General features: G+C 40.8%; 3 protein-coding genes across 8 annotated transcripts; 1 reads left to right on the forward strand and 2 right to left on the reverse strand.

Moving 5' to 3' along the window:
- Window positions 1-156: 156 nt before the first annotated feature.
- On the forward strand, window positions 157-7,644 carry LOC124300273 (PR domain zinc finger protein 10-like). Of its 6 annotated transcripts, none has more exons than XM_046754180.1 (13): window positions 157-223; window positions 537-751; window positions 854-1,256; window positions 1,498-1,833; window positions 1,921-2,250; window positions 2,424-2,627; window positions 2,746-2,899; window positions 3,188-3,816; window positions 3,897-4,161; window positions 4,276-4,417; window positions 4,496-4,705; window positions 4,789-4,980; window positions 5,090-7,644. In XM_046754180.1, the coding sequence occupies exons 2-13, from the start codon at window positions 584-586 to the stop codon at window positions 5,363-5,365; spliced, it is 3,309 nt and encodes a 1,102-aa protein (XP_046610136.1). In that variant the 5' UTR covers window positions 157-223; window positions 537-583; the 3' UTR covers window positions 5,366-7,644. The 6 variants fall into 6 exon arrangements, with proteins under 6 accessions (XP_046610136.1, XP_046610137.1, XP_046610138.1 ...); XM_046754181.1 differs by having other exon boundaries at window positions 211-286; XM_046754182.1 differs by lacking the exon at window positions 157-223 and adding an exon at window positions 283-301.
- A 1,920-nt stretch (window positions 7,645-9,564) lies between these two features.
- Window positions 9,565-13,589, reverse strand: LOC124300274 (potassium channel subfamily K member 13-like). Its single transcript, XM_046754185.1, has 4 exons — window positions 13,274-13,589; window positions 12,292-12,484; window positions 11,085-11,159; window positions 9,565-10,803 (listed from the first exon to the last, which is right to left on the reverse strand). Exons 1-4 carry the CDS (start codon window positions 13,400-13,402, stop codon window positions 9,923-9,925), a joined length of 1,278 nt encoding a protein of 425 aa, XP_046610141.1. The 5' UTR covers window positions 13,403-13,589; the 3' UTR covers window positions 9,565-9,922.
- Window positions 13,590-16,985: 3,396 nt separating this feature from the next.
- LOC124299914 (coiled-coil domain-containing protein 85C) lies at window positions 16,986-23,056 on the reverse strand. Its single transcript, XM_046753354.1, has 4 exons — window positions 21,453-23,056; window positions 19,558-19,930; window positions 17,779-18,044; window positions 16,986-17,500 (listed from the first exon to the last, which is right to left on the reverse strand). Exons 1-4 carry the CDS (start codon window positions 22,011-22,013, stop codon window positions 17,456-17,458), a joined length of 1,245 nt encoding a protein of 414 aa, XP_046609310.1. The 5' UTR covers window positions 22,014-23,056; the 3' UTR covers window positions 16,986-17,455.
- Window positions 23,057-23,763: the final 707 nt, after the last annotated feature.

The raw sequence follows: 23,763 nt of genomic DNA on the forward strand, positions 1-23,763 counted from the left end.
TAACGCACGTTTTCAACTTCGCTCGTAGATGAAGCGATTCAAGCGTTCCCGCTCAAAGCAGTGGTGCTCAATTTCCGATGAGAAAAACCGATAAGGTCGATTGTTGACGAGCTCACCTGCGTATGTGTTGCTTATTCACGTATACACGGGCATTAGCGAACGGTTTGTAGGTGGCTGACAGTGGCTCGTCGAACAAAAGTGTACTGCACGTATTTGATAGGAGGTAAAGTTTTCTCACAAAAATACCTGTACGAGCGTTAATAGCGGTCGCAGCGTCCTCTTATCTGTTCGTAAAACATAAGTAATACTCTATCCTTTAATTAACGATGCAACCGCAGGTACGTTAGTTGAAAGTCGATGTTGAATCGCGAGTTTTGCGTTGTGTGTACGATGTTACACTGCCTCTACTCCATAACGCCGTGAGACCTAGTTTGCATGTATCGTACAGATTTTCTCTGGGATCTCGGTTTTCCATTTACTCGTATCACACAACACCGTGAATCGATACTAATAACGAGGTGATTTACCCCTTGCAGATCACCATACGAGATATTTCCACTCGTAACTAATTATCATACGAAAAATGGATCCTGGGGGCCCTCCTGAGGGGGCCCCTAGTGACCCCCTGGATATACCAGGCATCGACAAAGTCGTCGATGTCACTGAAAATTGGCACTCGGAGCACAATACTTCTCCCCCGATCTCTGATCAACCGAGGAAAGTCAACAACAACAGGCTGCTGTTTCTTACTGTAGGCAATTTTCAATTGTTTCAAGTTTCTAGTGTTGATTCTACCTCTCAGGCTTAAGCAAGTATAAAACTGCAACATTGAATAATTGACTTACGTTTGCAGGTCGAATATGTTGAAGACAACTCAAAAGATTACTCACGAATATTTCCGACGTACGAACAGGTCCCTTTTTCCCCTCAAGCATCATCCCCACTTTCTGATTTTGAGCACCGAGTAAGTCCATTAGATCCGAACATGAGTTCTGCAGCTCGGTATTCGCCTACTCCTGTCCAACTCCCACCATCCCCATTCCATAACTCTGTTGTTGTTCTTCAAGGACCGTCCTCACCTCTGATTTCTACCTCTGATCAAAATGTACGACCGACAATTAATTATGTCACACAATTGGCAGATCAATCTGCCACACAAACTGTTGTCCAGGCTGATACTGCCTCAGATTTTGTTGTCGCAGGCAACGATGAAGGTCTTGATGCGGGAGTTAGCGGTGAATTGATCTTGATGCAAGGTAAACATCTGTTCTCAGTTGAGCTCATTGTTATCTTCTGCGTTAGGCATAGCATGCGTGTAAAATCTATGGAAAATGAATCACATTGTATTCTCCATGAGATTGTGCATTGATTAATCATTAAAACTTTACAAAACTTGATGGGGTTATTGCTTGGGTACTGAAAGCTTCTGGTTATTATTCCTAATTAAAGTTAATCCTTATCGATACACACATTAAATGGTTACTGGCTTTGATGCAGGTGCTGCGCCGGAGCTGGAGAGTTCCACAGCGCCACTGATGTTAACTGGTATACCAAGTGCAGATTTTGCATTGGCAAGAGATTTTCTTGTCACTCATGAAGAGCAATTAAATGCAATGAGTGGATATAAAAATCAGAACCTAGATATCGAAGAGACGAAAATTGCACACCTTGAAGTCAAAGTTGGAGATGATTCACAGCTAGCAATGCATCCGCAAGAAAGTCCCATTGGTCCAGTTCTTCCTGATTTCAATAAAGATAATGTGTTAAAGACGTCTGCTGACCAAAAAGGAGTGCGAAGATCCAAGAGGCAAATCAGTGACAAAAAAGCATTGTGTAAGTAGATGTCGACGTTCATTGTCAAAGAACAGAATTTATTTAAAGAATTTCTAAACATTTCTGTGATTCTTGGAAACGATGTAGGGTGCAAGAAATGCGATGTTGGTTTTGTTGACGCTGACAATTGTACTCTACACAATGTCCAGACTATTGCGGATCAACCTGTTCCATCAAGAGCTAGAGCAACCTTGCCTGGTTCATACCTTACGATAAATAAGTTACCCACATCAAGCACTGTACAGGGAGGACCAGTGTATGGAGTTTTTGCCAAACGCAATATACCAAGACGCACTCAATTCGGTCCCATTGAAGGAATTTTATGTACATATGACGGAATAATACCACAGAATACACTGCCTCTTTTGTACCAAACAGATGATGGAGAATTTTTGAAGATAGACGTTTCTGACGAAAGTAATTAACTATTTGTGATTCATATATTATTACTTCAAGCTTCAGTGTAGGCAACCAGAGAGATGATGTTAATCAAATCTTTGATCATTTTTATTTTTCTGGTGAATCGTGTTATCCTGTATCGTTATATGAACTTTTCATTGTTATGATTCTTTAATTTATTATCAATGTAGATGCGTCAAATTGGATGCGCTTTGTTCGACCTGCGTCAACATATAAAGAACAGAATTTGGTAATCAGTCAACAAGGTGAGGGTATTGTATTTCTCACAGTGAGAAATATCTTGCCAAAAGAAGAGCTGAAAGCGGGACCGAGTATTGAATATGCCAGTTCTAGAAATCTATCAATACTTATACCTGATTCGAAGGATGAAATAGGTATGTACTTACATATTGTTTTCACTCCATTAAATTTTACGAATAACACTTTTACGTGATTAGTTTTACGCTGTGCAATATAAAAGTTTAACGATTAAAAATGTATCTTGTTATCCAGAATTAAATAATGAACGGAATCCCTGGCCATGCTTTGAGTGCAATCAACGATTTCTTACATCAGAAAAACTTCAAAAGCATCTTAATGTTCACGATGGTCCAAGAATTGATGTTAAACCACGAAACAAGTGCAAAAAGATTCATACCAGTTCGAAGTAAGAACTAATTTCAGTTTTCACAACATTTACTATTATGACTCAGAAAATTATTAGTTCTGCATATTTTTCTTGCTCGAAAATTTAGATACGAGTAATCTCACAGAGGTAACTAAGATTACTGTTCCTAGGCTCGGTACATAAATCTTACATGCTAAAGTCGAAAAATTAAAGCAAAGTACTATATTTTGCTATATAACAATTATAAACTACAGTATTTTCATATGGAGAAGATAATCGGTACCTGAATTTACGACATTAATGATTGGTAAAAATATTTTGTTTCAGAAAACTCTTCAAAATTGTTGATGGTCAAACAGTTCTCTACACATGTCCATATTGTTCGAAGGTTTTTCCTCGAAGTTACAGTTTGAAACGTCATTTGTTAATACATCCTGGAGCCAAGGCCCCCCGTTACGAGTGTCAAATTTGCAGTGAAAATTTTCTGCACCCTTACAACCGGAGTCGGCATATAAAAATATTCCACAGTGGAAATTCTAATGAAAAAGAAAATAAGAAACAAAATATGTCTGAATGGAAATGCCTCAATTGTAATTTGATATTTGCAAAGGCTGTTCTGCTTGACTTACATACACTAATTCACAATCCCAATAATGTCAAAAATGAACGCCATCCTACCAGCTGCCCGCAGTGTGGCTCTGAATTCGAGAAACAAAATGAGTTAATCAAACATGTCGCTGAACATGGCAGACAACAAGCACAAAATACCACAAAGCAAACTCCTTTGGCAGCTTATAAATGCTCCATGTGTTACAAGCGTTTTGCAACCAAAGTGCGCTTACAGCAGCACTCCCTTGTTCACGGTGCTGATGACAAAAAGCCACTGCCGTGTAACGTTTGTCTGAAACGGTTTATGAACAACTCTGCACTGTCGTGTCATCTGAAAACACATAGAGGTGAGGAACTTGAAAGATAACATGAAAAAAATAATGACCTAATCGCTTTCTGGTACTTACATTGCGAATTTACTTTTCAGAAGATAAACAAATTTTTGAATGTCCAATGTGCAGACAATCGTTCGACCAAGTCTTGATGTTGAAAGATCATATTGAAACTCACCGCACCGAAGACGGAATCTTTAACTGCCCTCATTGTCCAAAATCATTCACTAAGTATTCCGTGATTCGAAAACATATCAGAGCCCATCACTGCGAAAGAAAGCACAAATGTCAATTTTGCGCAAAACGTTTCCCCACTCTAGACAAATTGAGAATGCATTTGCTACGTCATTCCGATCATAGGTATGTGCAATGTTCTTGTCCTACATTGAGAGGTGAGGTTTATAGATGCTGTATGTGATTTTTAAAATCGTAAACTATATCGTATTTATATACCACTTGATAATGGAATTACAGAGAATTTCATTGTGCCAATTGTGATAAACAATTCAAAAGAAAAGATAAATTGAAAGAGCACATGACAAGAATGCATAATGCAGAGCGAGAGAGTCAGCAGCAGATGGCTCAAGGACAACAAGCAAAAAAATTTGTTCCCAAGGTATCACAGATTAATTTGACAACATATTCCGAATGTTTTGTGCATTTTAATTAGGTGATTTCTGAAGAAACGAAGAAGCCAAATTATATTTTATCGCAGGTCAATCCAACTGATTATAATCGTTTTGTCTACAAATGCCACCAATGCTTGGTGGGTTTCAAAAGACGGGGTATGCTTGTAAATCATTTGGCTAAAAGACATCCGGATGTCCCTCCAGAATCTGTTCCCGAATTAAACTTACCGATTTTAAGACAAACTAGGGACTATTATTGCCAATACTGTGAGAAGGTATGATTAAATACTCTTATTAAAGTTGTTTCGAGCCACCTATTTAAAATCATTTGCTCAACTATGTTATCTGCCATCATCAGGTGTACAAAAGCAGCAGCAAGCGAAAGGCTCACATTGTAAAAAATCATCCTGGTGCAGCCTTACCGCCAAGTAATCGTCGTAAAGAATCGGATGCACCTGGAGTCCCAAATCCAACGTTCAGTCAAACTGTTGGCAGCATTACTACAACTCCGCAAGGGTGTCAGTGGTGTCATAAGCAGTACGCGAGTAAGGTAATTACGTTACTTTGTTCAGTACTTTCCGGAAAGACAGCAAAATTGTTGGCATTGGTATTGTAAAAGAGACTTTGATGGTTTATAAGATTTCTTCACATGTTGACAGGCTAAGCTTCTACAGCATCAACGCAAGAAGCACCCTACCCTGATGGAGCCTGCGTTTCAAGTACCTCGTCCTCGCAACCGTCACACTCAAAGCCAGAATCTTGACTCTACTATAACTGACAATAATTTTCTGATGTCCGATTACATACAAGCGTACGATATAGACACAGATTTCCTGAAACCAAAAGTAATTAAGTTAGTAGAGGGTGTTGATCTGATTGGAAATGGTCTAGACATGGTAGGTCAGCAGTTTTTACGTATGCGCGATATACGTTGAAAATGATGAGTCAATTTAATTTGGGATCCTAAATGAATAATGAGATATGAATCTCGTGAACGTTGTGCACAGGCAAAAGTTGAATTGTACTTTATGCTGTTGTTGCCAAAAACCAAGGGTGTCGTCGCTGCGAATACCAGTGACGATATTTGACCTGAACTTTAAGAAACAGATTGTTGGCGCGAATACGAAATGTTAGCGCTCACCCTGTGAAAGGGTGGTTTCTTGTTGGATCATTTCTAATGATCAGAATTTCTTCGAGAAGGTTGTCAGAACGGAATCAATAACAGGCAGAACTTTTCTCCGAACAGACTGACGTTCTGTGAAGCATTATTATATGGTATACATGTATGTGTATAGCGAATTTGTTCTTTTGAACTTTATCGCCAGAAGGGGCTTCAAAATTGAAATGAAATGACAATGGATCAGTTATTGAGTGAGATATATATATATATAGAGAGAGCGAGAGAGAGAAAGCATGAGTGTAAGAAAGAAAAAGAAATTGAGACAAAGAGTTAAGCCGAATTATTAATAAATTTCAAGTGCAACTATAATAATGATTTCACACGCACGCCAAAGATTATCGAGTGACAGTCATTGATTGTTGAAAATGCGGCAGTTGTATAATCAAATTGTTACACAGTGATAGTCCATTGTAACACTATAGTGCTAGGGATGGAATTAATATTGACTAGTGTTATTTGTTTCTGTCACTGTTTCATTCTGCAACTCCGTCTATAATTGTAACCAAAATTTTCATCTCTTCGCAATATCTTTGCATTACTTACAAGTCTTTTTTCTTGCTCGTCTTTCTCACAGTTATTTTCACTAATCAAGATTTATATTATCGTTTAACTGCTGCATATGTAATTCTGAAACAAAAAGAATTAATGATAGAAAATGGTCTGTTTTTTTCTTGGCTGCTATTTGAAACATTAAATTCTCAGACGAACTTCGATAGATTATTACACTACAAGTATACAAATGATACCCCATCATAATCTTGTGCTCGAATCAAACATAGTTTCACGTTTTGGGAGGATATGAATCTCTAACTGGACTTGATTTCAGTAACTTAGTTCGCCTGTTGCATCACAAGTTTCTCATCATAAGAATTCATCGAACTTTCAAATATTTACTGTTCTCAATTTAATACTTGGCTTTAGTGAAGAAAAAAAAAAGAAAAAGAAAATAGAAAAAGTGAATCACAACTTTTACACACATATATACCTGTATTCATAGATAAATATTGAATCGGACAACCACTGTGCAGGTATCGTAATAGCTATCGTGTACGCACACCAATGAAATATTATATGAAGGAAGAAATTAAAGTAAAACACATTTTCAGATCAAGATGTAATCCGAAAATTAGTGCAATAAATTTCAAAAATTCATTAGTGTAACTTAGGAATCTATTTTTTTCTCATAGTCTCTTTACAGTTCGCAATAAAGAATAAAAAATCAGCACTTCTGATTTTGCCGCAACTAAGTGCAGTTCGCGTAATCAGCGAGGTAATAAGTAATTCGAAAGTATTGTCAGTCCATATTTCACATTTTCCATGTTACATGACTATACGTATAACATAATTATCTTAATGTGAAGATTTTTTCTAGTATCGTGATCGTACAAACCTTTTCAGCTGCAATGCTTCAACAAAAAAACAATAGGCAATATTCAGCAGCAAATCTGAATTCTACTTCTCTCACTAATTGCCGTTAAGTTTATACTTCCGTCTAAACGATCGAAAGAAAAATATTCGTCGAAAGAAGGCAATGAAGGAAAATATATATAAATACATTTACAGAATTTGATAGTGTTATAAGATGATCCAAGGAAACATAATACACGTTTACATACTTTGGTTTGATTAACGTGTGCGAATTTGACTGATCTTTACTGTATCCATACCTCGTCTTAATTATCCTGTTCGTTTCGGAAAAAACGCAAAAACGAAAACACCTTGACCAATCAACGAGTGAAATTTAAAACTTGTGACTAATTTCTCCATATCTCCCGTATGTATAGAAATAATAATAATGATGATGATAATAATAATATAAGTGTCCAATAATAATACTTCCTGGTGTCTAGGAATGCAGAAAATATTAAATTACGTATGTAGGAGGCTCCAACCGTAGTTACAAAGAAATGAGAACAATACGTTGCAGGGGATGAAGGTAACAGCATTGAAGAAAAAAAAATTATTGATAAAATGGAGAAACAAATAGCTACTCACACTGATATCGAGAATATATACACTGTCATTAACTCTGTAGTTCACTATGCGCAGCGACAATTTCTTATTTCTCATATATTTATTCCTTCCGTATATTAAACGTACGAAGTATGTTTCATGTACGATATTTCCGGATACACGAGTATGATTGTATATTTGTTGACAATACTGAGAACATGGTAAAGCACATTGTAAAAACCATTGAAATAAAGTTATTTAACACTACTGTAATAGCTGTTTGGCTATCATTACGTTATCGAGTCTTATAGATATTTATTTCTAGGTTTCGTAAAATTCCCTGGTGGGAAAAGTGCACCGTAATAGTCGTATAAGTTATTCGCTAAATTGTCGTAATTTATCTTTATTTTGGCTAATTTTTTTTTCACTTTATACGATTAATATTTTAAATATCATTTGGATATTCTAATTATTTTCTCCATTCTTGTGACATCTTACTTAGAGGAGTTCTTTGTCTCCTGTCGTTCGTTAATTTCCTTATCGCAACAAATTTTATTATCCGTATCATCCAAACTAGGTCCACTTGCGTGAGTGTAGCGAAATATCGAACCGTCCTTCAGCTGCAAACCGTGTTGCAAATTTCTATGAGCTCGAGCTATGCGACTGTGTGAAGTACCGCTTCCAAAGACGCCTTCTTCCAATGCAATCATATCGATGAGGCAGGTGAAAATTGTCAAATTTTCATGCGGCACCTTTGAATCAGAAACAGTGTTTGAAAATTGACGACTTTTAATCAATACATTTGATTTTCGATTTTCCGTGGCGTTTAATTAACCACAAAAATGTCGAAAACTGTGGTAAATGTTATGTTGTAGAATATATATCTTATGAAGAAAAATGTCCACGGTACCTCAAAGTAAAGAGACTTCGTATTTATGTTTACATCTTTAGTATCTTCTTTCTGGATTGATTGTTCGTTGAAATTATGACTATTCTCTGCCATTCTGACGCTTTTGAACGTCATTGCAATTTATTCATGCTGTCTGCACTATGTTCACTTTTTTATTCACGTGTTCAAGTTTTTTTTCCCCCACCCCGTTTCTCTCAACAACATTGTTTACACCACCGTGAAACGTGAGAGTGTCTCAATATTATCGCGATGTGAGAAGGTTTTGAAAAAAATATCAGTATTATATTTTTTATCCCAATCCACTATGTATGGCATACATTTCGTGAAACGCAATTATTTTCATTTAGACGCGTCAAATTGATGATCGATAATCGCCGTTGTAGGAAATACTTGACAGCGAATTTAAATTCGAATAATAATATAACCGGGGCTCATATCTAACCGAACTTTATTATGATACCGTTCTACACGAGATTTACTTTATAATATAGTCGGGATTTTCATACACTTTGGGAAGAAACGTATAATATTCATTGTCAGTACTATAATACATTACTTAAAAATATTTTATAGTTATAAATTGGAAATTGCAGTAGAGAGTTGTTACTTCCTTACATGCAAAATAACTTACGATCGAGTCGATTTGTATCATTGCTACATCGGCAATTTCTGCAGTTATATGGGACCTGTACCTAAGAGATTCTAATTTTTGGCACCGGTCATTTTACTTTTGTGACTATAGCCAGCTGGGTGAGTGTCACGCTTGCAACTTATATAATACCATAAATACTGTGCGGTGGGTAATTTTTTTCCTGCTGATATTCTTCAATGCAGTGCCTTTAACAGATCTTTAGCAGATTTTTCAATCTGATTTTCACAACCGTAGCATGAAGATCTGTAATCACTTGTTTGAATGTAAATCATAGGAGTGGAGAATTAATATCTAAACCCTGCAGAAGTATGTCGCATTGGGGTGGTCCTTATTTAGGGTGTTGGCGAACTTTTTCCATGCCATCCCCCAAATCGATTCTAAATGATTCAAAAGCAATTCTCTAATTTATTCAGATCTTTATTTCAATTCTTTGTATCGTCCCTAAGAGCTAATTGTACTTGACAAATCCCCGTTTTATCGAAATATTTCCCATGAAAATTTCCGGAAAGGAAAAATAAAGTGTAAAGTGACGATAAAATCCCGTGTTATTCTTACGGCGGAACAAAACCCTCGTGGGACAGCATAAGGAGTAGAGATATAAATATGAAAAATTTAGAGAGTTGTTTTTAAATCATTTAGAGTCGGTTTGGGAGGCGGTAAGGAAAAAACTGGTTGACATCCTGAATAAGGACCCCCCTAATCTCGCATGTATCCTTTTGGATCAGTCTTGGCTATAAGGCTCTTTAAGGCCGGTCACTTTTTAGAGTCTGTGTCCATCAAGTCCCCGGGAAGTCAGCTCAAAACTTTTCGCTCGCAATAGCGAGAGGGCCGACGGCGCCGGGTTTGAAGGCCGGCTGGTGATGAGGGGTCGTCGAATTCGAGGGAGTTCCACCGCCCCTCTGCATCTGGGCGGTTTCGTAAAGCGTTTTCTGCATCACGGCGAGGGATACTTTGTTCGCTGAGAAAAAATCCTTCATGGAAATCAGCTCGCCGGACAACCGTCTGGGGGTCTCCGAAGAGTCAGGTTCCCCGGCCGAGCTGTGCATCGAGTCCCTGGCGCCGATTTTCGTCGGCCTTCGTCGGGCGCAGTAGACGGCAGAGACGGAAGATCGCCTCCTGGGAAGACGGGGTGCGGCCATTCCGCCCCCGTCGCATCGCAGCCTCTCTATCACCCAGTTGAGCCCCTGTTTTATCACGATCGAGGTGACGTTGAGCAGCGAGTAAATGCAGCAGCACCCTGTCACCAGGAAGAAGAAGTTCGCCAGCCGGTACCAGTGCACCAACGGATAGTTCGGCTGCTGGGTCGTCACGAAATCGCCGAAGCCGATGGTCGCGAAGCTCACGAAGCAGAAGTACAAAGCCTCGAAGTAACTCCAGCCTTCCAGAGGCGCGTACACCGCCGCTGCGCAACAAGCAATCCCGCACGAGGCCAGCGACAAGTACAGCATCACCCAGTAGACGCTCGGCTTCCAGTGCTCCAGACCCACGTCGTCGTCGTCGTCGTCCAGGATGTCGGGAAGCGAAGCTCTCGCCCGGGTCGAGCCTCGCGATATTCGTCTCGAGGCGAGCGTAGTTTTTCGCAGACGTTTCTTCAGCCGTCGCAAGTGGATGCTGCGCAGCACCCAGGCCAGGAAGGTGATTATCCTCTCCAGGAAGAGGTTGAAGAACAGGATACCACCTGGCAGGGTGATATTTTGAGTAAGAGTGACAAGTTTGCGACCACGGTTTAACGCTGGTTTTCCTTTTTTATCTGGAGACAAGTTTGGAAGACAGTCAGTCAAGTGTCTGCGGATCAGCGGAGCGCAATTTTTTTAACTATTACCGTTTCAGTGACTTCGAATATTCTTTACCCTCGTTCGGTTTTAGATGCGAATAATCAAAGAACAAGCCGACATTTTCAGACCAAAAATTGACGGTGAACTTATGGGGGGTGCGATACATATATTCCCCACGTCTTACCGGAACAGCCCAAGAATCCGTAGAGAACAACGGCGACGCGTCCAGCGGTCGTCTGAGGGGCGGTGCTGCCGTATCCTGTAAAGGAGATGGTTAAATATGGGTCAGTCGAGGCGACGAGATAATTTAAAACGCTTATCTCGCCGAGTGGAGTTCTCCGCAATACACGATCGCGCGACATTCTCTTGATTTCGTTGTGTGCCCGGAAAGCCGCGAAGAATAGAAGCTAAGGAGACGCGGAATGAGCGGGTGTATTTGTGAGCGTGCAATTGCGGGCCGAGGATGGAGGCATATTAGCATCTCGGAATCTACCCTCCTACATTCCCACGTATCGCGGGTCGCCGACCTGACGGACCTTTCTTGCCGTCATTATAAGTCGATTATAAATTATATTCTTCAGCAGGAAACTGAAAATACGCATGCGGCCGGAGGATGAAGATAAAAATTACAGAAAATCCACCAGGTGGATATAGGCGTGCGTGTGTGTGTGTTAATAATAATTAAATTTCGGATATTCGGTGAAATTAAGTAGGTGAGATTAGGGGGCTTATCAATGATAATATTTCTCGCCTCATCGCAAAACGAAAGGCTTGTAAAGATTGATTCTGAGGAATAATCGTTTGCTTAATAGACAAACTAGTTATTACTAATTCGCTTGAACTGGAAATTTGAGTTTCATGCGTACGATTAATTTCGATTTCTTTCTCTAATTGTCGAACAAAAAAAGTCTGCGGTACATTTAGCGAAGAGTAAAGTATTTGAATATCGTTCGATTAATAAAAAAAAAAATGTCATTCGTTCAATTCAGTGGAACACGCTTTGTGATTTTTACTAAATTATTGAAGAATGATTTTTAACAATCTTTGTGAAACTTCGAATGAACTAAGAACAAGATTAATGACGAAATTTTTAACGCTCTGATTATATTTAATAACAAAGTGATCGTGTGGGAAGACGAAAGTGTTAATTTTTTTCGAAATTCTTACTACGACACTTCTCAAATTTTCAAACCTAATACTTTCACACTTTGTTCAATGATTTTTCAACATTTTGCAAAGTAAAATATTACTCCGATACTGTAATATCCTACGTTCGAAAACTCGTCTTAAGCCTACCAATTTAAAGATTAAAAAATTCCACAACCCAATTCTCCCATTCAAGGAGTGGTGATAAATGAGTCGACAAGAATTAATACATTCCGATTTCTCACCGATCGTCGAGACGATGGTTCCAACGAAGTGAAAACTTCCCGGAAAGTCCCAGCGTCGCCGTTTGTTGATAATGCCGGCTGACGAAGCGTTTCCGTAGGCGGATAGAAGTTCGTGTAACCGGTGAACGGCTTCAGATCCTGGCTGAAGGTGTTGTTTTCGAAAGTTGTGATAGACGCGCCAAAATTCGGCAGCCTGAAGATGACGAGTTGATTCGGTAAACAAAGAAAGAAGATATATAATAGAAATATTATATACATATATGTATGAACCGTTGTAAACACGTTGCAGGTTGATTGGCGTTTTGTTGCTGTAATTCTTCCCATAACATTTCTCAATCCCCGATCCATTACCCCGACGGTTATTTATATACAGGTATAGTACACAAGTGTATATCACGCATGTTGTACTTATTTACATTCGCGTCCAGAAGTATACAGCCCTGCATGATTACGTCAGGGATTTTTATCTCCTCGCAAAGAATCGGAGCAGCTCGATTTACGATGCCAAGTCACTGGCGCCAAGTTTTTCTCACCGCATTTTCGGTAACCGTTTGAACCTTAATCATAATCTATCATGCCTCGTGTGGAATTCATGTCACGTTTCATCGCCGTAAACAAACTCTGAGATCCTTCTGACATACGCGAGGTCGTACACGATTGAACCAAATCGCATGATTGCAAAATTTCGCTTTGTACCACCGAGTGAGCCGAGTATCCGTGAAACAAGAAATCGACGATGAGCTTATGACGTGTGAATAATTGTTGAAAGGCAGAAAAATAGTAGATAGTGAGTATAGGACGCGTTTTCGAGAGGAAGTGAGGAGAAGACAAACTTCCATGTGGCGTAAGGGTTACATGTGCAAAATTTCGCAACGTCAAATTTCGCGTGCATTCGAATACAGGGGAGCGAAAAAAACGAGGTAATAAATGCTTCACTCCGATTTTGGGACGCGGTACGAAACGTTTTAGGAAAGTGTCCCACCTGTCGAACTTCGAGGTCAGCTTCCAGCCGTTGAAAAAGAGCGGCACCGGCGAGCATGTAGGCGGCCAGGACGCCGGCTAGCAGGACGAACCTTGCGTTGTCCTCCGCGAGGCCTCCGCACATGCACATCCCCGATGACTCTCATCGCTCTGCCCTGAGCGGACGAATCGCATCCCCTCTCCGCGTTTTTTTCCTCCACGTGCACAACGACGGCCACCGTTGAACCGGAAACGCGCAAACTCCAGATCTCGTCAGCGATGTAAAGACGTTCACCAAGCACCTATCTTCTAGGTGGTATGCGGGGCGAAGAGCTCTCTCTGCGGACAAAGAGAGAGAGAGAGAGAGAGAGAGAGAGAGAGAGATAGAGATGTTTAGTAGATATAACAATCGGTTCATCAGTTGAACTAAAATAGATGTAGGTTGAAGGATGGATGTCGAGGGCTTGGATCGTGTTATAGACGCCCACTGTATCAATCGGAACGAGAACGTGTCAGAGATTAATGAAATTCTTCAATCAGATAACTGATCGTTATATTCGACAAATCGGATTCTGCACTTCGCTCAAACCTGGCACGTTGAACGCGGATGTCGTTTATATCGGATAGGCGACATCACGTTTCGCATTGAGATCAAAATACATGGTACATGTTTGTGTATATATATTTGCTTCTACTTTTGACTTTGTAGATTTATCTGCTGATATCCCGAGGATTGCATTCGAAGAATTGGCATACCTGTAAGATTTATTGCCGTTACCATATTCGCAAAGCCGTTTTAGAGATCGTAAGTACGAAAGTGGAGAAGCGTCTCACGTGAAATTTGTTCAAATTCCAGGTCGCGACGAATGCAAAGTAAAATCTAAAAATATGGCTGTATTAAAAGAAACTGCAAATCAACGGATTTGAATTTTTTCAAATCGCAGGTTACCACGCGAAAAAAAAAATTTATTCAAACCGGAATGCAATTGTGCTATTGTAGTCTATGAACCAGCAATATCGATCACAGCTAATCGTGACCCAAATTTGAAAATGTTTCCAATCACATATTAGATGCTCATAATTTAATAATTTTTACGCAAATGCCACCTTCAAGTACTAGAATATACGTACGTAGGTATAATACACATTTGCGGTTCACGATCAATTGCCAGACAGTATTCAGTTTGCGTGGGTGCTGATTAGGTACACAAGGTATACCCATTGTCAGTATATGCGTACGGATGTGTGTACAATGAACCTGCAGAGTCCGTGAGAACGACAAGAACCTTATTATAACGCTGCTGTGTAACCGACGATTAGAGGCTTGGAATACATTATACAGAACGGGTAGCGGATCGTCACAGATCATTATAATGTACTTCTCTGACTCGTTGTACCTGATATTTCACACGTACTTAGCCACGGACTCGTGTTAAATTTTTCTTGACTGCAGATTATTGCGGGACTTGAAGAAGATAGACCGAGGACGGATTTGCAGGATATATAGTTTGCGAAATATTTCCCCATGTGAATGAGAGTGAAAAATAAAACTGTGGATAAAAAAATGTTAATTTATAGACCGTATATGACGAGCCGACCGATGTGCGATGCTTTTGGCGTTGCCAAAAAGGGTGTAGTTTTCTAGGGCAATCTCGGGGGGCTGTCATTGAAAGTCTGGGATCCTTTGAGCCGTTAAAAATAGAAATAGATCTTCGTTTGCGGGCATTGAGCGCGTGTCCTCGTCCGCGAGAGAAGAAGAAGCGAAAAAGAAGCGGAAGAAAAACACGAGTGAATAGAAAAAGAAGAGGAAAAATAAAACGACAGTTTTAGAGCCGCTGGGAAAAGTAAACGTTGGGTTAGATAAAGGAGATAATTAGCCGGTGGAATGAAAAGTGCGACCGAAATGTCACGGCGTTGCAATGCGTCAAAAATAATTCCCCCTCCTTTGCTCGCAGCTCGTGTCTTACGTGCTGTCGCAGCTATTATCGTTTTATTATTTTTCTTTTCATTTTGCTTCTCTTTTTCTTCCAAATTTAACACCAAAAATAGCACAGACGTGTGGCGTGTCTTGAAAGATATAGTCATTTAAGTTACACCGCTGCATCCATCGCTCACATGCACAGATATTACAATACTGTGTTAGATTTTTTTAACTCCCTTATTTTTGATATTTTTAAAGCAAATCAAGAAGGGCATTAAATAAAATAAATATACGCACCAATCTCGGATTATTCTCTTCTTTGAAATTTTTTTTTAAACCGATATCAAAATCGGAACAATTATCCCGAATATACGTGCGAAGAGTATAAGTTGAATCACGCTGTATAAAAGTAATTTCTACGTGACTGCAAAAAAAAAAGAACACAAGCAACTCATCAAAATTGCTTAGCATTCAATTTTTCGTGCACTGACTTGGAAAGCGTTATCCAATTATGCATGGAGAAAGTTCGATCAGCGGTAACCGCGAATTAAAATAATTACAGTAAAACCCACAGGTAAATATGGGTATACAGGTGTATACGTAAATATCACTTTGATAACAATGATTACGAATTTCTCTTTCGATTCCATCACGTACAATGCAAACAATGCAATTGGTTTACTTCTATTGTATTACCGAAAGTTTCTAGATTCGTTTAGAAACATGGATAAAAAGAAGACTCTAACTTTTCTCCGGAACGTTATTTCAATCAATGTCGTGCACGCAACGTAGATCCAACAGTTTACTAAAAAAATCATCCGGCTACGGAGGACGATGATTTGAAACATACCGTTTCAACGTTTATTACCCGTTTGAATTTCCGTCGAAATTACCTTTTCTGCGGTATCAAAGTTTTATCGACTACAATAAGAGTTGATCGCGGTTTCTCCTTCGACGTTTTGTCTATAATACCAGTCTATTACTTTACTGATTGACGACTGAATAATGTTTTCGGATGCACTGCCGAGCGAGGCGTTAAACACCAAACATACATATTCCACATAAATGTTCCTAACCCGAAAGCAAAATCCACTCGAGCATTTAGGTTCTTACTGTATGTTTTTTCTTGGGTTTCCAGTGTAAAAAATATCGATATCGCATTTTTCAGGACAAACTATGATTAAATTTAATATGAATGATCCTATTGTCGGACTATAAATTAGAATTTTTTTTTCATCTTCAAATACACATAACAATGTGTAAACGAAAAAAAATGTCTCAAACACGAAAAATTCCATGTATTAATTTGCTCGGTTTATAACTTTCAACAAATTTGATTAAACGGGATTGAATCTGAATTTTTTGAACCGTTTGAAAAAATCGAAGCTGTTAGAAATTTCACATTTCTCGGCCGTAGATTTAGGCAGATTCAGGTGGGAGTATAAGGTGACGGTGAAACAAGCATGACTCACTTCGCGGTTCTTTAATATGCCACATGTGTTAGGTATCGTTGAGTGATTTTAATTTTATTTTCATGTTCTAGTGTACGAGTCGATGACTGTTCAAATAAAAAATAAAAAAAAAAAAACCAGGTTCCCGCTTGATTTATCGCATTCATTTCGCCGGAGAGAATTAACAGATTGCGTTTTAAGGCATGTATGTATCATAATTAGTTGGGATTTCGGGAGGCAAGCGAATACCGCACGGCGGCAAAATCGGTCCATTGCAAAAAAAGAAAAAAGTCCAAATAATCACGTAGGTGTATCCGTCACGTTTGATTATAACGTATGTGCAGAAAAATTATACTGCGCGGTTTAATAAAAATATATTTTATTAATATAACAGTCGCATCTAGGCAAGCTAACGGCATTCGTATAATGTGTAATAGAGGTTTATAAATAGAATATTATTACAAAGAATGTAACAACGTCGCGATCGTTACGGCGATAGAATATTATACACGTGGAAATCCTATCTGTATATAGTGCGTATATATTATAAACTACCTTATATGTATATAATATATATATTTATAAATTTATCATTTTGATAATAATAATCTCTGTATAATAATACTATGGAAGGCAATACGGGCACTTACGCGTTAATGAACACGTGACAATTAATTATACCTAGTGATTCTTGTGTATCTTAAAAATATGTATAAAATATCGAAACTGATTAGGTATCATAGCTCGGCAGATAAAACTGTCTTATTACAACCTAGGATGTGTCTATACTATAATATAACATTGTATAAATATGTACTTTTTGTCTCTCAGGTTAATGTCTCGGCTGAGGAGCTTCCTCTAGCTTTCTCCACACGACCTGTAACCAAACCAAATATCATTTTTTCATTAGTTTATCAACTGGTTAGCGGAAAATAAAATACGATGTAACGAGATCATTTTAGCGTAATAATTTACCCACTTTCTCACTCTTACTGCTTAAAATCTTTGCAACCAGTATTAAATGACGAAGCGAATTCTAACGAGTTGCCAAGCGAATGAGAAGTTTAGGAATTTTCTTTTCAAACGAATCTTCAGTTATCCGGGAGTATCAATCGATGACGACGATTCAGCAGTTAGAAACAAAGATCAACTCACATTGCACATTTCTCTGACCAACGCCTTTTCGCCGTCGTGACCACCTTCTCTCTCAAGCTGTTCCCTGACTTCCAAAACTTGAAGAGCTCGAACCACGGCCTCGGGACGACCTCCTAGGGGGGTGCTATCGGCGGGAGAGTTTGGGTTTTCCCAAACTTCACCAGGGGGTGGTTCCCATCCTTGCGCCCTGGCTTGCAGCACGCTTTTATCCTCCTCAAGCTGCTTTACTCGCTGTTCGAGGCTTCGAACGTACTGCATAGTTTGGTCTGCAATGAGAAAATGTAAATGTTGATCAACTCGGGTTTTGCTTCTCAAAGAGAGAAAAAAAAAAAAGGAAAAGTATCTTAGCTTCCGGTCCGCGGAAATTGTGAAATAGCTCTTTAGCCGGTTTCGTGCAGTTTTTCATTTGCATCCTCTGCATACGTCGAAAGAAGAAGTTATTTTTTGCTCTACTGATCGTGAGTTTGCTTGAGACAATTCCTTGAAATCTGCGTGCGGATTGTCGGACATTATCTGAAGCGGTGGTTACATATCTTATTCGATATATAGAGTGGGAATCCGGGGCCGAGTCAGTTGGTTTCATCACGTTCCATGCAGCTCGTCGGGCAATTAGCTTGGTAATTACGATTTCGTATTATTTAATCGCTGTCTGAAGTTACCAGGTCGGCGAAATCGTCGTCTAGAACTGCGTTACCAAATTCCCGTGTATGTTAACGTTTACCACGTTCAAAAATCCGTGAAAGATACTCGAAACACGCTTCCTGCACCGCGACACTTTCACTTATTTATAGTGTTGAAATAGAAAATTCCTGTGAAAGACAATGAGAAAAACAAGGAGATGAAGACTTGGAAGATAATTAACAAAATTACGTCATTGGTTACCGATTATCTACAGGTTTCCAATAGTCAGTCGCCTAATATTTTTGCTAAATATTCCAGAAACTCTCTCTATATATATAACGAATTGAATCAGACTAACTTTTCGATTTGGAACATTTGCATACTTCAATCGAGTCATTTCACCGGATATAATTTATAAATTCTGATCAATTTTCAATGTATTACTAATTTTAGGGAAGGATAGTTTCATCATGTGTTTTCTGTTGTTAATTAAAAGATATCTGAAGCAAAGTATAAACCGATCGAAAAAGATACTGTCTGCAACTATTAAGTATATTTAAATGTGTACATCAGAAAATAGTGAAATTCGATTGCATAAAAATTTTATAATTACTGTTTCTAACGGAAATGAGAACTCTACGCACATGCATATAATCAGTGGGACTTTTTTCCCATGAAGCCTCGCTATTGTTACACAGAATAAAGTTTCTTCATTGCGGAAAATAGCATTCATGAATGAACCTTTTTCCGATCATCCAACACGCGTAAAAAGTTGATAGAAAAGTATCCAGCCTAATTTTACTAATTTGTACTGTTCGTACTGTCCAGTAACTATAACTAGTTTGCATTTACTCCTAAAAAATGTGTCGTTGTAGAAACTCGTTATCTGTGGAAACCTGAGTTTTCGATCAATTAGCTCGATAGATCGGAACGTTGGATACATCCTTTGACAGTGTCTTCTGAACTGATCCCCAATTGATCAAAGTTTCGACCTTTACCCGCACCATGCAGGAAATACACTTGATCCTAGATCCAAACGTCGCAGATCGATTCCACATCGTGTGTGTAGGTGCAATAACTAATTGGCAGCGGTGATTAGGAAGGGGAAGAGAGCCAGCGGTTCGGGCATTCGACGTTGTAACATTAAGAAATATTCACCGTTAAAAGTGGAGGTGTGTCTTGACCTCGACGGCACAGTCTCCTCGGCGTTGGTACTGGAGCTGGAACCATCTCCGTCGTCCCTCTGTCCGCCGCCTCTCTCTTCGTCGAGGTAGAGGCAGAGCTCTTTGAGCTCCAGGTTGTCCTTGATGAGCTCCTGCTGCTTGTTGTCGAGCTGCCTGAGCTTGTTTTGGTAGGCCGAAACCTCCTGCCGCATCACGCTAGCCGTGTACCTTCCGAACCTCTGCCATTCCCTCGCCAGCTTTCTACCCTTCTGACGATCGTCGTCCAGGAAGCAGCAGAGGTCCCGGAGCTCCTGGTTGTCGTCGCTCAGACGCTGGTTCGCCTCCTTCAGGGCCCGAAGCTCGTTCAACTGCGAAGAAATCATCACCGATACTTTGAGCTTACAGTTTTATGCCCTACTTCCTGCTCCAGGTAGCTGCTATGCCAATGAATTATGGGCCTGTTACACGGCCCCGTATTACCACCGCTTATTGACCCCGAGAACCTCGTACGCGTGATCCTCCTTCCCTGTGCGATTCGTTTACAAGCTTCATCGCTGGCTTATTTAACTTATTTCCAGACTTGTCTACGTTTCTATCACTGCTGTTTATTCTTTGTTTCTTATTATTTTACGAGAGGCAAATTTAGGATTCTGCATAATTAATTTTGGTACGCATGTGGAGAATAGCCGGTAACTGGGCCTGTGGGGTGCAGCTCGGAATCAGCTTGCAAACTGGTTTAGCGAGAATAAGATAACTGCTTGTATCATCTTATTTGAGGAAATTTTTTTTTATTTAAACACGAAATGTTCGGTTCGATGACCTAATGCTTAACTCAGTCGGTCATTTTCATGTTATTAATGATTCGAACATCGCAACCCGGATACACTCATTTTTCATTTCGGTCATGTAATAGTTTAATTGATAAAATCAGTAATGAAACTTGAGAGTGGAAAATTTTTCGACGAATCGTCTACTAATTCAGTTCGACTTTCTATTGAACAACGATTACCGTGACTTGACTGGAACATGTCATTAAACGGTAGTTATTTTGAATACAATGCGACCATCAAAATATTAGAAATTGAAATTGTTTTCATTTCGAGGTACAGTCGATCAAACTTTCGGTAAAAGCAGATATTAGACAATTCGAAAGACGTTTTTGCCATATCCCGCCTTTTATCGCAACAAAATTAAAACTTCACCTTCGCGTATAGTTTCTAATGTACTCTGAACACACACCGCAGGACCTCTGCGTAATTTTTTGAACCGATCCGTTCAAGGTTCGAGGATAGTTTTGGTCAGGCCACGACGATTTATCGTCTCTCAAAAAGCTACTTTATTTCTACGGAATGACGATAGAAGCGTGATCCGATTCGACGTTCACTGAACACACAGAACCGCGATGGATTTCTGATTGTAAGAATCGTATTATACCCGGCGGCGAGTCGCTTATGCGATATTGACAGATACGATTAGTGCAAAATGTGTACATAGGTGCGGCGATAAGTGACGCGTAGAAAATTGCCGAATACCGATTACCGGACATCAATCTCTCGAGTGGATCATAAACCGCGTTCCCGTTCAAGCTGGTTGAACGCAAGCCGAGCGAAACGATCGCAAAACGGATTTATCTTGAATAATCGAACAGCACGTGTGATCCTGAAATCACTTAAAACCGACGTTTCGCGAGAGTTCCTTACGACCGAACAATCGGTAGACGATTATACCTGTACGTAAAACGTCAGCGATGAGCCAGTGGTCGACGTTTGACCAGCTGACCCAGAAGATGGTTGGTAAACAAGACGGCGACGAGGAAGAAGTTTGACGGCGATGCCGAGGCGTGATAAAATTCCGCGTGAATGGTGATGGTAGAATATCGGACAGTCTTACCAGACTTTGTATCTGTCGGTTCTGCTCGGTGGCGACCCTTGATATGTCGGACTCCGTCTTCCTGACAAACTTGAGCATCTCCACTGGTCCAAGCCTGAGAAAATCCTCGTCCGTGATTCTCTGTCGTTGAACAACCTGGGTCAAAGGATACTGACTGGCGGGAGGTATCTGACCCTGAGGAACCTTGCCCTGGACGTTGTACCCGTGAAGGGAGTGCTGTTTGGCCGATGTCGGATGATCGGGCGGTACTATCTTCGCGGTGTATTTACCCTGGGCATCTTTCTGCCCCGGGGGTTGTACCCGGTGTATCTGCGCGTGACCCTGGTGGGGATGGAGGCCGTTCACAGCCGAGTTCGGGGGCGGCGGAGGCGCGCCTGTCTGCGAGGATGAACCCGGTGGAAAATGAGGATGATGTTTGAGGATGCCGGTCGTTGGCTGCGGAGGAGGCTGATACCGTGGCGGTACCGTTTCTTGTACTGGCTTGATCATGTGCGCTGCGTGCTGTTGCTGGTTTTGTTGCTGTTGGTGGTGATGCTGCAGCGGCTTGTTCTTATTGGACATCGCGGGCGAATTAGCTCGGGGCAGGGCTGCGTCCCATTTTTCGAATAAACATAAATAAAATAAGATACGAGAGGTGAAAAATCGCCGACTCCTCTCAGCTCAGCTCAGCTCAGAGTCAGTCGCTGCTTTATCCGCGACTCGGTCCCTGCGTAATCTGGGTCAGGCGGTGCTCCGGGTTTCGCGATCCTCAGACGACCGACGACGAGTGAGGAAGCAACAAGCTGCACACACAAACACACGCACCTTTTCGCGCCACGTCGTTCAACACCTTTCACGATCGGTCAGTCAGTGAGTCAGTGAGTCAGTCAGTCAGTCAGTCAGTCGTGTTCGTCGATCGGCATTTCCCTGCACTGCGCGGCTCTCTGCAGTTCCACCAAAGCCTGACAACCGACCATTACTTGGCTCGACGAGGCAGATTGCACACCTTCGTAATCACCGCTACGAACATCTGTTGCACGTTCAGGGACTCAGGTTTACAGGGATAAGAAACCGCACGTCAAACAATCCGAGGCGGACGCAAAGAGCTCGTTGGTTTCCCACCGTCTCCGTATCCGGTTATTCTCGTAATATCGTCGTGACGGATGATCGGTGTGCCCGCACCTTCCTACATGACTCCGATTTCCGTAAGCTCGGGGTGTTCGAAAGTCTCCGTCGGTTGTGAACCGCGCGCTCCGGAATGCGGAAGGTTTTCTTTCCGATCACCGCTAGTAGAGTAGTACACGCTATAGTAAGAATATGGCGTCCGATTTTTCGAGCCTGGAATCCAAACTTGACGGTCTTCGAAAGGTGGTCCAGATTGAAATAAAAGGGCGACGGACCTTTCGATCCCGGGGTTTCCGACCGGTACGAATCGGTTAAACGCGGTATCTCGAAGCGTCGATCTTCAGGACGAATAAACTCGGCGATATCGTGACACACGCAACCGGAGACTGAGCGACTCGACGGATTCTCACGTCAAAATCCACGCACGAAACATGGCGACCCCGGGAGCGTCTGACGTGATTGCGGACGACGCCGCGACGCCTGACGTCACTGCGCGCGGGAATGAGAAGCCGGCCGCTTATTGGTCGTCCAGGATGCAGTGATTTCTGTCGGGCATTAGGGTGGGGGCAGAGAATGTGGGCCCCGAGTGGGGCTGCATTGGGTCAGGTACACGGACAGGTAGGTACACGAATACCACCGTCCCCGGAGCGAACCTCGATCTCACGGCATTGTCAGCAGGTCCTTTTTTCATGGAAGGGAACCCGTGGGGTTTTCGCCCTTTTCGGAACCCCCGGTATGTATTCTGACCACGGGATGTTCACCTGACCATCGAGTAATACGTCAGGTTCACCGTGGGTTCCTGGGTCCCGTGGGTCCATTGGGACCCGGTTCAGCAGGTGCAACGTCGTAAAACTTATATCGCAGCTATAAGGTACCGGCGTGCCCATGGATAACACGTAATTTTGTACCGCTTGCAACGGCTCGCCGATTTCTTTTTCTTTCTTTTCTCCTATGAAGAAGAAGATGGAGAAAATTGTTTTCCCACGATCGTGAGAAGTTTACAATTATACATATAATAAGCCTGCGGAAAAACAAATTTTAGTTTGTTGGTCGTCGGCGATAGATGAAGACAGTTGTTAAGATAGACTTGGAAATTACAAATTTTTGGTAAAATAATTCATTGTCAATGGGTCTCAATGAATGGATCCTTTTTCAAGGTCTGTAATTACCTATGCATAAGCTGCAGAAAAGAAGTCTCTATTGGAGA

Source organism: Neodiprion virginianus, chromosome 3 (assembly GCF_021901495.1).
Source record: "Neodiprion virginianus isolate iyNeoVirg1 chromosome 3, iyNeoVirg1.1, whole genome shotgun sequence".
Taxonomy (NCBI): domain Eukaryota; kingdom Metazoa; phylum Arthropoda; class Insecta; order Hymenoptera; family Diprionidae; genus Neodiprion; species Neodiprion virginianus.